We start from the raw sequence: 12,823 nt of genomic DNA on the forward strand, positions 1-12,823 counted from the left end.
CTTTGCTTAAATCCAAATCTGCATGAAATCTACATAAATTACATAATTATAAAACATTTATTGGATAGACTTACAGTGTGTCAAAAATGGAAACTAAGTGCTTTCTGGCATTACCTCATTCAATCCTCATATAACCTCAAAAGGTAGGAACTGTTACCACATCATCTAACAATTGAGGTCTAGAGGTGTTAAGTAACTTGATCAGTCATACCACTTGGAAGTGGTAAAGTGACAAAGCAAAGATATGAACTGAGGAATGTCTCTAGAAACTGTATTCTAGCCGTTGGTCACTCAGTGTTCATAGGAAAACATCTTATTTATTTCAAAGGTCAACTACATATCTAACTTGTTACATTTTCAAGGTTTATGTAATATACATCCTCTTTCTGATATTTAACATTTTATTAGGGTCAAGAGTTTCAAATGATGTGATGTGATCTGGGGTGTGTGTTTGTATATATACACTGAAAGGGTGAAACACTACTGGAACAAATATATTTGATGATACACATAGTAATACCGAGGCTCATGTATCAATAGATAGTAATGATAGACAGTTTGCTACACTCCTGTTCTTTATGATCTTACAAATCAAGGTTAGTCTAAACTCATAATCATTTCATTTCCCTTGATATTTAGGCAGGGGCATGTGATGCAGCCCTGGCCAGTGAAATCTAGGGCTAAGTCTGCTGGAAGGATCTAGGAAGTTTTGATTTTACAAAAAATACCAAGAATAGGGTCTGGTCTTTGGGTTTTGGATGCTATCTTACGAAAAGTGATGCTCAGAGGTGTTGGCATTACAAAAAAGTTAGCTGAGTCCTGACATTACAGAGCCATGACATTTATTCCAGAACAACTCCATCTCTGAACTTTCAGTAAGTTAAGATAATTAGCTTTTCCCCATTATTCAAACAAAAAAAGGAGGTGTGATTAAAAATCCAACCTATAACTAATACCAGAATCATAGCTACATTCTACTTTATATCCAATCTTTAGTGTTTATGTCTCCCTAACAGTCTTTCTTCAAAATCAGATAGTACAATATTAAGAGAATATTTGTTTTTGCTTTCTAGAGTTTTTTTTTTAATTGTTAATATTTATTTATTTATGGCTGTGTCAGATCTTCGTTGGAGCACGTGGGATCTTAGTTCCCTGATCAGGGATGGAACCCACATCCCCTGTGTTGGAAGTTAGATTCTTAACCACTGGACCACCAGGGAAGTCCCGTTTCTTTTTTTTCAGTATCTGTGTCTTACATAAGCAGCCAAGAATGGTGCCCTTGAACTTCACAAAAGTGACATTTTTAAGGTTCTCTACTATTCTTTCTCTGACTTTTTGGTACCTGTCTTTTTATTCACATTGCTTGTATATCTTTTCCATCTATTCCCTTTAGACCTGAACTGTAATTTAAGATATTATTGATGATTATGCTCTTCCAAACTCTTTGTGCTTGAGCATAATTTATCTTGACAATAAATAAAATAGTAAAAAGTACTGCAATATTTTTATTTTCAACTTGCTCCTTTTTTTCCTTTAACACAATTTCATATTCTGAGAATATCTTCCCCTTGCCCATATACTTCTTACCTGAATGTTCTTAAAAATAAAATTCATAGCATTTAGAAACTCTTCAGGAAATTACTTCAGGACTCTCAAAATGATTGAAGAGGATTAATCTATCTTCTTCTGCATGATATTAGTAGTCATTATCTAGCCTCTCTGCCTAGATTATTTAAGATATTAAGGCACTGAGCTGCACATTTTGTACAGCTCTTAAATTAGCAATGGTGTGCAATGGCTGTTAGAAACAACAACAACTTTAAAGCATACTTCTTGGCAGATCTCATTTTGAAAGCATCAATAAATATCCTAGCCAGATAACCTGATAGGTATTGTAGCTAATAGGTAACATTTTATCCATCACCAACTCTCATCCCTGCTAACAAAAACCCCAGGATTTGCTTTAGATTCCTAAGACCAAACTAATAAATGTGTAAATTGAATGCTGATAGGTTATCTCTAGGACAATGAAAAAGAGCACATTATAACTTCATTGAGTACCCGGAGGCACCAAAAATGTATGGCTGATAAAGAGTGCTCTTTTAACTGCCAAGAGGGAAATCAGCAGGATTAAGGGATAAAGCTTTCAAAAATCTCACCTAAACTGCATAGTATGGCAAGGGAAAGACAGCTATTAGAAGCAGACTTCAAGCTGTATTAACCAAAACCGTATTTTAGTGTTACAGCAGATGATTTCTGAATAAAGAATATTATATCTTTATATTTTGTCCCACAACTTTATGATTAATACTCCTTGAAAGCTGCATAGGCTGACATAATTTATAATTTAATTTCACTGAGGTATTATGAGGCCTACACCTCTGTAAGATTCCAAAGTGCTAATTGGGATAATAGGAAATTAGTTGTCTTCTCCCAAATGCCAGTGAAGTAGGTCAGGATAATTAATATGCAAGCTGACTTTTCAGTCAAAGGAAAACAAGACAGGTCTCATCTGTGTACTTTTAGTACTATCCATTTAGACTAAAATGAGTTCAGCCTGAGAAAAATCACAATATGACTCAGTTAAAGAACTGAATTTCAAAATAAGACAAAAGGTAGTTCAACCATGAGAACATAGATTGAAGTATGCTCTAAGAAGTACGCTCCAAAGAAGACTAAATTTACACCTCCCAAGCAGGGCCAAATTCTATATGTACAAAGAAAATGAAAAAACCATTCAGGTAACAGATGTAGGTATATCTTGCTTCTTAAATTGCTCTGTAAACTCATAAGCACTACATGATACAGATCATGAAAGGGGTTTGGTTGATGACATAATTCTTTTGTAAAAGTTTATTTATTTTTAATTGAAGGATAGTTCCTTTACAATGTGTTGGTTTCTGCCATACATCAACACGAATCAGCTATAGGTATATGTATGTCACCTCCCTCCCACTTCCCACCTCATCCCACCCATCTAGGTTGTGGTGACATAATTCTTAATCCTTAAAACTGAAGATAGGCTGTATTTTTAACATTTTCTCCCTTGGCTCCTTCTGTTCACTTGCCTGATATTTCCTATCTTTAATTTCTTGGCAAACTGAGAAAAAAGTTTGGAGCTAGAGACATGAAACTTATTTCCTCTGCAGGTCTGTACTTGGCTAGTGCAAATTCACTTTAGTAGGTCACAACGCATGCTGGCCTTGAGCAGGACAGTTAGTAATACACTGCTGCTAGTCTTTGATTCTAACAAGCATGGTAGCCTGCTGACCTGAGTGGTAGCATAGTGAGCGCTCTGTGTGGAGGGCTGTAAGTCTGAGGCTGATGGGATGGCCACAGCTTCTTTCCCGTGTATAATTTTGACTCTGCTGATGTAACACCAAGCAGCCTGATTTGAATAAGCAGCCTAAAATACTTACTCCTAATGGCCAACTCAGAGCAGTCATGGATAAGACACTTGCCTTAACTAGACATTAAAGATTCTTTTGCAAACACTGATTTTTTATAGCTGATGTTTCCCAAATGAAGTGTTCATCAAATTGTATGCTTCTCAATATTAGAAACAATAATGCAGAAAAACCATCATTAATCTTCTAGGCAAGCATGAAACGTACTGCCCTGATGAGAATGGTTTAAAGGACACTGAGACATCAAGTGGCAAGATTTATAGAAAAATACCCAGAAATAGATGGGGCTGTGCAAGATAGTGCACGGCCACCTTTGGTGAAACAGACTCGACTGCAATAGCCCAAGCTGCACCACCATATCAAAGTGTAAAGGCAAAATACACAATACCAAGTTTACCTACACATTTCCTAGGGCTGTTCTCCCTTATTGCAATCATTCCACAAAGAGAAAGCCTGCTGAAAAAGATGGAAAGTACTGAGTAACTGCCTACTTGACCCACTTGGGAACCTGAAGGAAAAACCCATCCACTTGGAGTGCATCTGTAAGCTAAAAATACATTCGATCAACAAAACAGCAAAAAACTGACAACAGAAGAAAAAATAATCCAACGCCATCTAACTAGAGATGTTGTGTAGCCTAGTGAAGCCTGAAGGAAGGGCAAGCAAAGGCCTAGCTTTGCCTTTCAGGTCCTAGGACACATATTCTCCATTCTAGTCCTCCCTACACAATGACCAGGAGGAAGTGCTAAGTATCTAGCTTAACAGAAAAAGACAGCTTCAAAGACTTCTACGTATGGCAATGAAGGAATGTGTTGTGAACAGGATTCTCTATTTCAGAGGGCTGTGCCTAATTTCAACACAATTCATTTGAAAATGGCAGAGATGAAGTATTTTCCCTAATGCATTTGTAAAATACTGAATAAACCTCCCATACTTAGTTGCAGCAGTTATGCAGTTCCCGGACAACAGTCAAAATGAGGTTTCTAACTTATCTTTAGTTAAGTTTTAGAAAACAACTCATTAATCATCCTAACATTAAAAATGTATGATCGTGCTTGCCAGAACTCCTACAGAGGCCTAACACAGTTCCTAGATCTTTCTTCTACAAGATTCTTTTATAATTTCTAATAGATGTGAATGCTATGAGAGCTTGGCTGGTCATCAACTTTCCTGAACCAACAGTATACCTTTTATAATGGTCCTCATGGAGATTATGACTACAACATACTTTATATGGAAACTGCTTCAACATGTGAATTTTATTGTAAGCAACTCATATTTTGATAGTAGAAGAGGATCACTAAATTTTCTTGTCAATAATCTCCAAAGTAACCCTCACTTTAAATAAGCCAAACCTGAAATCGATATGAGGTTCCTGACTTGTTGGTAACCTGTGAGCTTGGAGTTGTTTTTCCAGTTGTGATGATCTTACACTAATATATCCTTTAATCAAAGTCTCATATACTTTGTGAAATGAGCTGAAGGACACAGTCTATTGGTATCCTTTAAAAAGAGAAGTCTAATGCCCTCATGGGACCAGACCAGTAACTGTGGTTTCATCAACACTGGCTTGGGTCATCTGTACTAACTGGCCCATATTTCATTTATTTATTTAATATTTCATTTTGAATAAAGAGATTTTATATTATTTATTTGGTATTTTACATTCAAGTCTTGGTAAGTAGTAAACATATTGTTTTACCTACTTTTTTTGGGGGGGACACATAAAGCGACTTGTAGGATCTCATTTCCCAGACCAGGGACTGAATCTGGTTGTGGAATTTTTAATGCCAATAAGACAGAGGGTTGCTTAAATGACTTCTCTCTCTCAGGAGTTGATTCACATAAATTGAGCTTTGCAATCAACATACATACCAGGCAAGTACATGGATGCTTTTGGCAAACTGGTTTCTAGAAACAGATTCTGCTATTTGGAGTTGATAGAAATGCTATATAAAATTTCTGCTTCAAACAATTCTTTTGGATTTTTCCTTTCAATCTTCTAATAGTGAAAAGGGAAGTTACATATGTATGTATGTATGTATGTATGTATATGTATGAATGTGTGTATTTTTTGTGTATTTACTTACTTATTCAACCAAGGTCCTGCTAACACCTGATTGAAGCATTTATAACTTCTTAACCCAAACTCAGAGGGCAACAACTGTGGACCAAAGGGATGATGCGTGTGAGTGAGAAGAAAGTAAGTAGATAAGAGGAGGAAGAAACACGAATGCCATCAACCTGAAAAGGCAAGTGAGTAACTAGAGAAAATAAATTATTTCTTCTAGCTGTGAGTGTCCTGAGATATAGGCTTCACTACTCATCCTTTTTTCCCCCCAAGTTATGAAAGTAGGACACCAAGGGATACCTAACTTCCTATGCAGCAAGACCATTATTTTAAGAAAAAGGGGAAACAAAATTCTGTTTTCTTAAAATAAGAAGTTTGAAAGGTTAGGAATCTGTGTGTACAGGCTAAGAATCTCCATCGACATACTTACTTTTGTCTCCTATGTTTTCCCCTGCTGCCTCCCCTTCCTCCTCCTCCTCCTCCTCCTCCTCCTCTTCCTCCACCTCTGTGGGCTGCACGTCATCCTGCGGGTCACAGGCACTAACTGGCGCATTCAGACAGCAGTGGTTGAACCCGCTATCTCGTGGCAGAGTGAAACTTCGAGGCTTGCCCCCGTTTCCATTTAACACTTGCATCCGCTCGCTCTCAGCTAAGGGGTACGGCCCATAGTGATCCTGAAGGTGGCACTTCTGCGTTGGCAGGGTAGACTGCCGCCTGTGCTCGGGGGAGATGGCCGCCGAGTCAGAGAAGACAGAATCCTCCAGGGGCAGAGTCTGAAGATAGTGTAATCCCGAGCTTGTCAGGGGCGTCTCGATTAAATCCTGCCAGGAGCGCCGCTGACTGGCTGTCTTGCGAATGGGGGACACCACACTGCTCCCAGTCACTTCCTGGCGAAACTCCTCATGGGAGGATTGCGACTGGGAGGTCTCTGTGGAGGACAGCCGGCTGTGTTTCGCTTCCACATAAGGACTGGCACAGCTCATCTGTGGAAAGGAGACTCTGATCAGTCTCCCAGAAGTAACAGATCACTCCTATCACCAAGGGACACCTTTGATTCCCAGCAGATAATATTTATTCTTTGAGTGAATGACTACTCACCTTTTCACGTATCTCAAAGGTAGGCCCCAGCTTAAATTTTCAGAGACTGAGACATGGATGTATTGAAATACAGCTATGCTGGGCTCTCATGTAAAATGTGACATATTAGTGCAAAGTTTCACCACAATCAAAGTATAAGGGAATGTGAGTGCCTATATAAGAAATATTCAGCAACTAAAAAACAAACCCCAAGTTTTAAAATCTCTACGTGTTAAAAATCCCGAAGAATTGTTGCTAAATTCATATTTCCAGATTTTACAGAGTCTGGGGATGAGAGCAAGAATGGCTTTTGGATGTGCTTCTCTCTAATGAGACACAACCCTTCCTCTTCTTCAAAGGTTACTGTCTGCTCCTATGGAGCCAAGGAAAAGTTTTCTTATGGTCTTGTCAGTTCTGTGGCACACTCTAGAGTTAAAATGTAGGAAGGATAAGATTATACCCTGATGGGGATTAGCATTTGCCTTGAGCACAGCCTTCAGAATACATAAACACAAAAGAGAAATGGAATGTTTTTATCAGTGGAATTTAAAGTTTGGTAACATATGTTACAGCACAAAGCACAACCAAGGACTGGCATCAAGTGAATGTTGTAAAAGACTTGCAGGCACCCCTACTGGGAGGAGCCAGGTGTGTTCCATGTGGTCATTATGACTGAGGTTGAAGTTGTGGCCAGGAAAAGCCTAAGGTGAAAGTACATCTACCCCTTTGGGTAAAGGAGTTCAGTGGCATCTTCTGTGGGCAGTTTATCCACCCACGTGTTAATAACAATGTGGGTAGTTTCCTTCTTGAAATTCACAAGTTGCTATCATTAAAGAGCAGTTTGGTCAAGCAGTTTCCCTTTCTTTCATGTTTACAAATATTTTATTTTTAAAGGTTTATTTATTTGTATCTTTTGGATGTGCCATGCAGCATGTAGGATCTTAGTTCCCCGAGCAAGGATGGAACCCATGCCTCCTACATTGGAAGCGTGGAGGTTTAACCACTGGACCCCCAGGGAAGTCCCTACAAATATTTTAAAAGAATATTCAGATCCTGACTTTTTAGGGAAAGAGAGAAAATATGATACAAACTATATCTTGTTACTGACTTCATTATTTCATTTGTTTAGTTCATCCTGGCATTCTGTTGCACTGCAGCATTTATTAAGGAAATGTGTATATGGACACGTGTATACAACTCTGCATTTTTTCTACTTTTCTTCTTTTTCCCTTAGGTAAGAGACACTATCATCAAACATTTCAATTAAAAATGTGACTTCCCTTTCAGTCATTAGCCAAAATATTTATCCATTTATTCCATTTATTTATTTCAGAAATATTCACTGAGCACTGAGTAAATAAGTACCAGTGCTGTGCTAGGCCACAGGGATGAGCAGATGAATTGAATGGAGTCCCTGTTCTCAAAAAGTTCACAGTCCAGTTCAGTGAGCTGTTTGCAGTCCCAAATATGCCGATTTAGTATCTCTGGATTAGGCCTGAGTATTTGCATTTCTAAAACATTCCAGAGCTGATCCTTATGCATAGCCAAGGTTGAGAAGTGGCCTCGAATTATATCAACATCTTGCATAGCACCTTTCTTGTTAAAAATCCCCTGGAGTAACACAGAAGTGGAATCAGGTTGGCTGCTATTGTTACCTAAATCCAGTTTCCATTACCTATGTGGAAGACTCAGTCCCAAGATAGGCAGAATGGACTCTTACGTACCATGACCATGCAATGTACAGTCTTTAAAATGGGACAGTATTGAGACTCTTTCAATAATTCTGATGAGCATAAAACAAACAGGGACAGTTATAAAAATCAAGGTACAGTCTATACACAGAATGATTTACACAAGTTTAAGAAGTCTTAAGAAGAAGGGTACCACATAAACACATATACATTAAACCAGATCCCATAGCTATCTGAAAAGCTACCTACCAAAACATGTTCAATACAGATATAATATCAATTTTTACTACTGTTTCTAAAGAACATAGGAATGAACTTTGTTAGTGTAGAATAGATAAGGTCAATTTACATATCTTTTTCCACAAAACTTTTTTTTTGTTGATAGTTCATGAAGGCTACTCTGATACAAATGGTATGTTTTCTTAATAAAACTGGTAAGATATTTCTAAGTATGGAATCTGTGGTGACTGCTTCTCCTGATTAAATATTCTTTGTATACTTAAAGTTTCTCCCTTATTTCTTTTAGGCTCCCTGTTCTCTTTCCCCCTGAAAAACCCAAGGTCTGACAAGTAATTCACCACACAATGTTTTTTAACATAAAAAAAGGATGTTTCAGATCCAAGAATCCAATACTATATTGAGTACATTACTATTGGCAACTTACAGAGGGAGGCCGTGGGTATGTATCGTAGGGGGGAGGAGGGCTGTCCTGTTTAGGTGTTGATGGAGTATCTGCTTCTTCCTTGTCACTCTCACTCCAGTAATCTGAAAGTTCACACATATGGATACATCAATATTCCATTAAAAGTGTCTAGCCATATTTTCAGTAACACGCACTACCAGCTAACAAAAGGAAGTTTAAATTCCATTTCTAGACACTGATCCCCAGCACTGGCTACTCTAGGTCCAACAACTTTTATTTTCAGTTGGGATTTGAGGAGAAAGAAAGAGTACAATCACCCAATTCCCACCTCCTTTTAAAGCAAGCAATTACACATAGCTGCAGTTTTAAGGAGTTACGAAAAAGATAATGCATAAGTCAAATCAGCTTTAGGGTATAATTCCAGACCAAACTACTTGAAACTTCAAAGAATGAATGCTGTTACATGACGTTTCTTAAAGGGGTATCATTTTATCTTAAAGATGAACACTCAAAGAAGAAATGCATACATTGCTGGAGATCTCTACAGATACAAACAGCTCCCAAAATAATGTTCTCAATTCTCTTCTCTGGCTTCAGTTCACTGGTTATCTAACAATCGCTGTTTCCAGAGTCATGCTGACATGAGTCTCTATAACACCATACTCCCACCTCTACTTAGAAACACATGGCAAACCTTGATTCTTGCCAAACGCAAAAGGGCAAATCTGCTGATGTGGGCTGTAAGCTCCAAACTTCTAGAATTACTTAAAAGGGTAGAAAATGTAAGCCGCTAGACAAAATGACTTGGCAGACCTCAGGCAAGAGGGAAGAGGAAAAACTGAGGTACATTGGTTGAATAAAATACAGCACAAAGGCCAATCATCAGATCTGTTCTACCAATATTTCAACCACCCTATAACTGCTGGGTTAATTTTTTGTGTTTACAAGGAAAAATCTATAAGTATCACCCATATGAATTTCAAATGATAAAAGAAAAGGTAGCCAAACAAAAGGTTCCTTATTCTTATGAAAAGCTCCACCACAAAAGAACTACTAGAAGGCTTAACTAAAACTTAGATGTAGGTGAAAAATCATGGCACATATTTTTATAGGTACCTTTTTCCATCTAGGAATTCCCATATTGTAATATTTTTATACATTTTCCTTGTGGTGCTGATTAATAAGTACAATTAACATTTACTGAGTACTTATTATATGCCAAATAGAAAGTAGTAAAACTGGGGTTTGAACTAAGAAATTGCCTTGTTCTAAACCTTGAAGGGTTAAATTACTGGGACACTTTCGTATGGCTTAGTTTAATGTAACATTAAAGACAGAGTTTAATGTAACATTAAAGAGTTTAATGTGACATATATTCATGATTTTTCAAGCCTCTGTCCTCCCTGCTAAAGAATTTGGTCAAAATTCTTTAGCAATGGAGAGAAAGTCTCTGAAAATCCTATTCCTGCTTTAATTATCCCCTTTGAGTAAAAGAAAAGCAAAGACTATAGTTAACCTAAATTTGATATCTGGTTTTTACATTGGGTCACACTGGTGATGGGAAGCATACCAAGTCTCCTCCCAAATATGAATTGATGTAGCTGTCCAGAAACGGACCCAGTAAACACTAGTCGGAAAAGCATGGACTATATATTCGTGTAGATGCAGCTTCAGTGTTTGGCTGTACCAACTGCCATTTCCGTGCTCTTGTGATGGTGACTTAATCTCTCTGAGTCTGTTTTGTTATCCGTAAAACGCGGCTAATAAACACCACCTTTCAGAGTTATATGAGTGGGGTACTATGGTAGCACATATTTAAGTGCCTTACACCTTGAAAGCACTAAAAAATATTAGGATTCCTAATACTGGTGGATTTGCAGGTAGCACACTAGGACAGTCTGTCCCAGATCACACAGGAAATAAATGCCTGGTGTTCCCATCTTCTTAGCCATTAATTTTTTCTTGTAGCAAGTTCAAGGAATGAAAAGTGAATTCTGGAGCTCTGGGGCCTCAGCTGGGTAGTTGTGTGGGAGCTTGAATACTACTGAGAAATTATTGCTGGAGGGAGAGGTACTAAGCACCCCTCCTCCTCCCAAGCAGTAGGCCTGCCAAGATCACTCTGCTCTTACCCTTCCCACTATTTCCAGAAACTATGACACCTGTGCTGAGTTTTCCCTTCACCTTTGCACTGAGACTTTGGGTCTCAAGGAGTTAGCACCTGAAATGGTCCAATCAGCACATTGAGAAGGAGAGGATAACTATTTTCTCAAGATCTCTATGACTAACACTACAAGTGACAGATTCAGGAGATTCTCTCTACTTCCCGCCCTAATCCCTCCTTCCTTGATAAATGAGGAAAAATTCTAGTTCGAAATTTGATGTAATTCTTGGTTTACTAAAAGAGAAGCACCATCAAACCAAATTTTTCGTGGGTTGTCTAAGAAGAGGTTGAAATACCACTTTGTAAATTAACTTCATTTCATACACTAAGCCATGTGTCTCTGAGAGAGTAATGCCAGGGAATAGCCTACAGAAAATTTAGGCCTTTTTGGGTGTGTGTGGAAAATTACCAGCACACTGCTGCCCAGAGGCTGAAACCAGTCTGATTTTCATTCTAAGAGCAAATTAATTTATTTTTCTTAGCTCTCTTATTTAGCACGGAATGAATGGATACTTTTTAATGTCTCTCGCAGTGATATTCAATTTAACAAGTAACTAATCATGAATAAACAGTGCCATCAATAGAAGAGGAAAATTTCCACTTCTCATGTTGATACAAAGAATAATCTGAAAAAAACTGACTTTTTCATCTAGAACTATCAAAGAAACACAATGAATTTTATTCATTTTTATGTAATTAAAGCTTTACAAAGACCTTACGTGTGATTGAAAATAATGTGTCATGAATGTCTGATCTGAAGCTGGAAAAATACAAAAAAGGATTCGCAGACATTAGCCAAATAATGATCTTGGCAAAATTCAATGTAACCCTGTTTTCTCTACGTAAAATAATGCATAATGAAAAAGATCCTCATATCCTTTATACTGCTGTAGTTAAAGACAGCAAGTCACTAAACTTTTAAGTCAATGAAAGAGTCACTTCTAAGCTATACTGAGTATTTAAATAGAAAGTGTTTGGCAGTTATTCCTTTGCATCTTTCTGAAATATTCCCAATTCTCAAAGAGCTTTATTTTGTTTCAGGTTTAACTTCAGTGCTGAGAATGGTACTCAGATGTCAAACAATTCTATAGAAGTGTGGTGTAGACACGTGCATCCAGCAATTGACTATATAGGATATTGTGAGACCTAACCCCATATAAGGTTGGAAGTCTAATGTGCTTCTGATCCATGTCAGAGTGTCTGATGAATGTATACTCTAAGGGGAAATCTAAATTATCTCAGAGATTCTGGTTGTAGAGAATTGAACTGTAACTTTAAGCTTCTACTTATGATTATCTACCATTTTCTAGTAGGCACTAAAATAAATGCTCACATGACAGACTGTGGCAGCATGAATCCATGGAATTAGTATTTTTTGGAACCTGCATGTGCAATGTGATTTACCAGTTCTTTCATCCATAATGAATTTTGGTTATATAATACCAAGTACAAAGGAAATCCACTAAAATCAAGGCCATGCTCAGCTTCAAAGCAATGTCGAGTGACAAAATACAGAAGTTAAGCCTGAAAATCCAAGTTTCCTTATTCATGCAAATTGACTTTTTAAAGATTCATTTCCCTATCAGCACATTGCCCACACTTCTAATTCTTGCATCTTAAAAAACAGAGAAACAAATCTACAAGCACTTTTAAAGAACAGCTTTCATGCCTTTTAAAAGTAATTTGAAAAGGGGCTGGTGTATGTGTGTGTATTTAGTTCTCTTACTATAACTGTAGGTCCATACATTAAGTAGAAGAATTAAGCGGGGAATA

The 12,823-nt window shown here is 37.6% G+C and overlaps 1 protein-coding gene across 5 annotated transcripts in view; it reads right to left on the minus strand.

Moving 5' to 3' along the window:
* Positions 1-12,823, minus strand: part of CNKSR2 (connector enhancer of kinase suppressor of Ras 2) — a 283,089-nt gene that overhangs the window by 40,428 nt on the left and 229,838 nt on the right. For all 5 annotated transcript variants that reach the window (XM_055564830.1, XM_055564829.1, XM_055564828.1 and 2 more), the window contains 2 exons: positions 8,911-9,011; positions 5,909-6,461 (listed from right to left, as the gene is read on the minus strand). In XM_055564830.1, coding sequence (XP_055420805.1) covers positions 5,909-6,461; positions 8,911-9,011 — 654 coding nt within the window. The remainder of the gene's footprint in view (positions 1-5,908; positions 6,462-8,910; positions 9,012-12,823) is intronic.

Source organism: Bubalus kerabau, chromosome X (genome assembly GCF_029407905.1).
Source record: "Bubalus kerabau isolate K-KA32 ecotype Philippines breed swamp buffalo chromosome X, PCC_UOA_SB_1v2, whole genome shotgun sequence".
Classification (NCBI taxonomy): domain Eukaryota; kingdom Metazoa; phylum Chordata; class Mammalia; order Artiodactyla; family Bovidae; genus Bubalus; species Bubalus kerabau.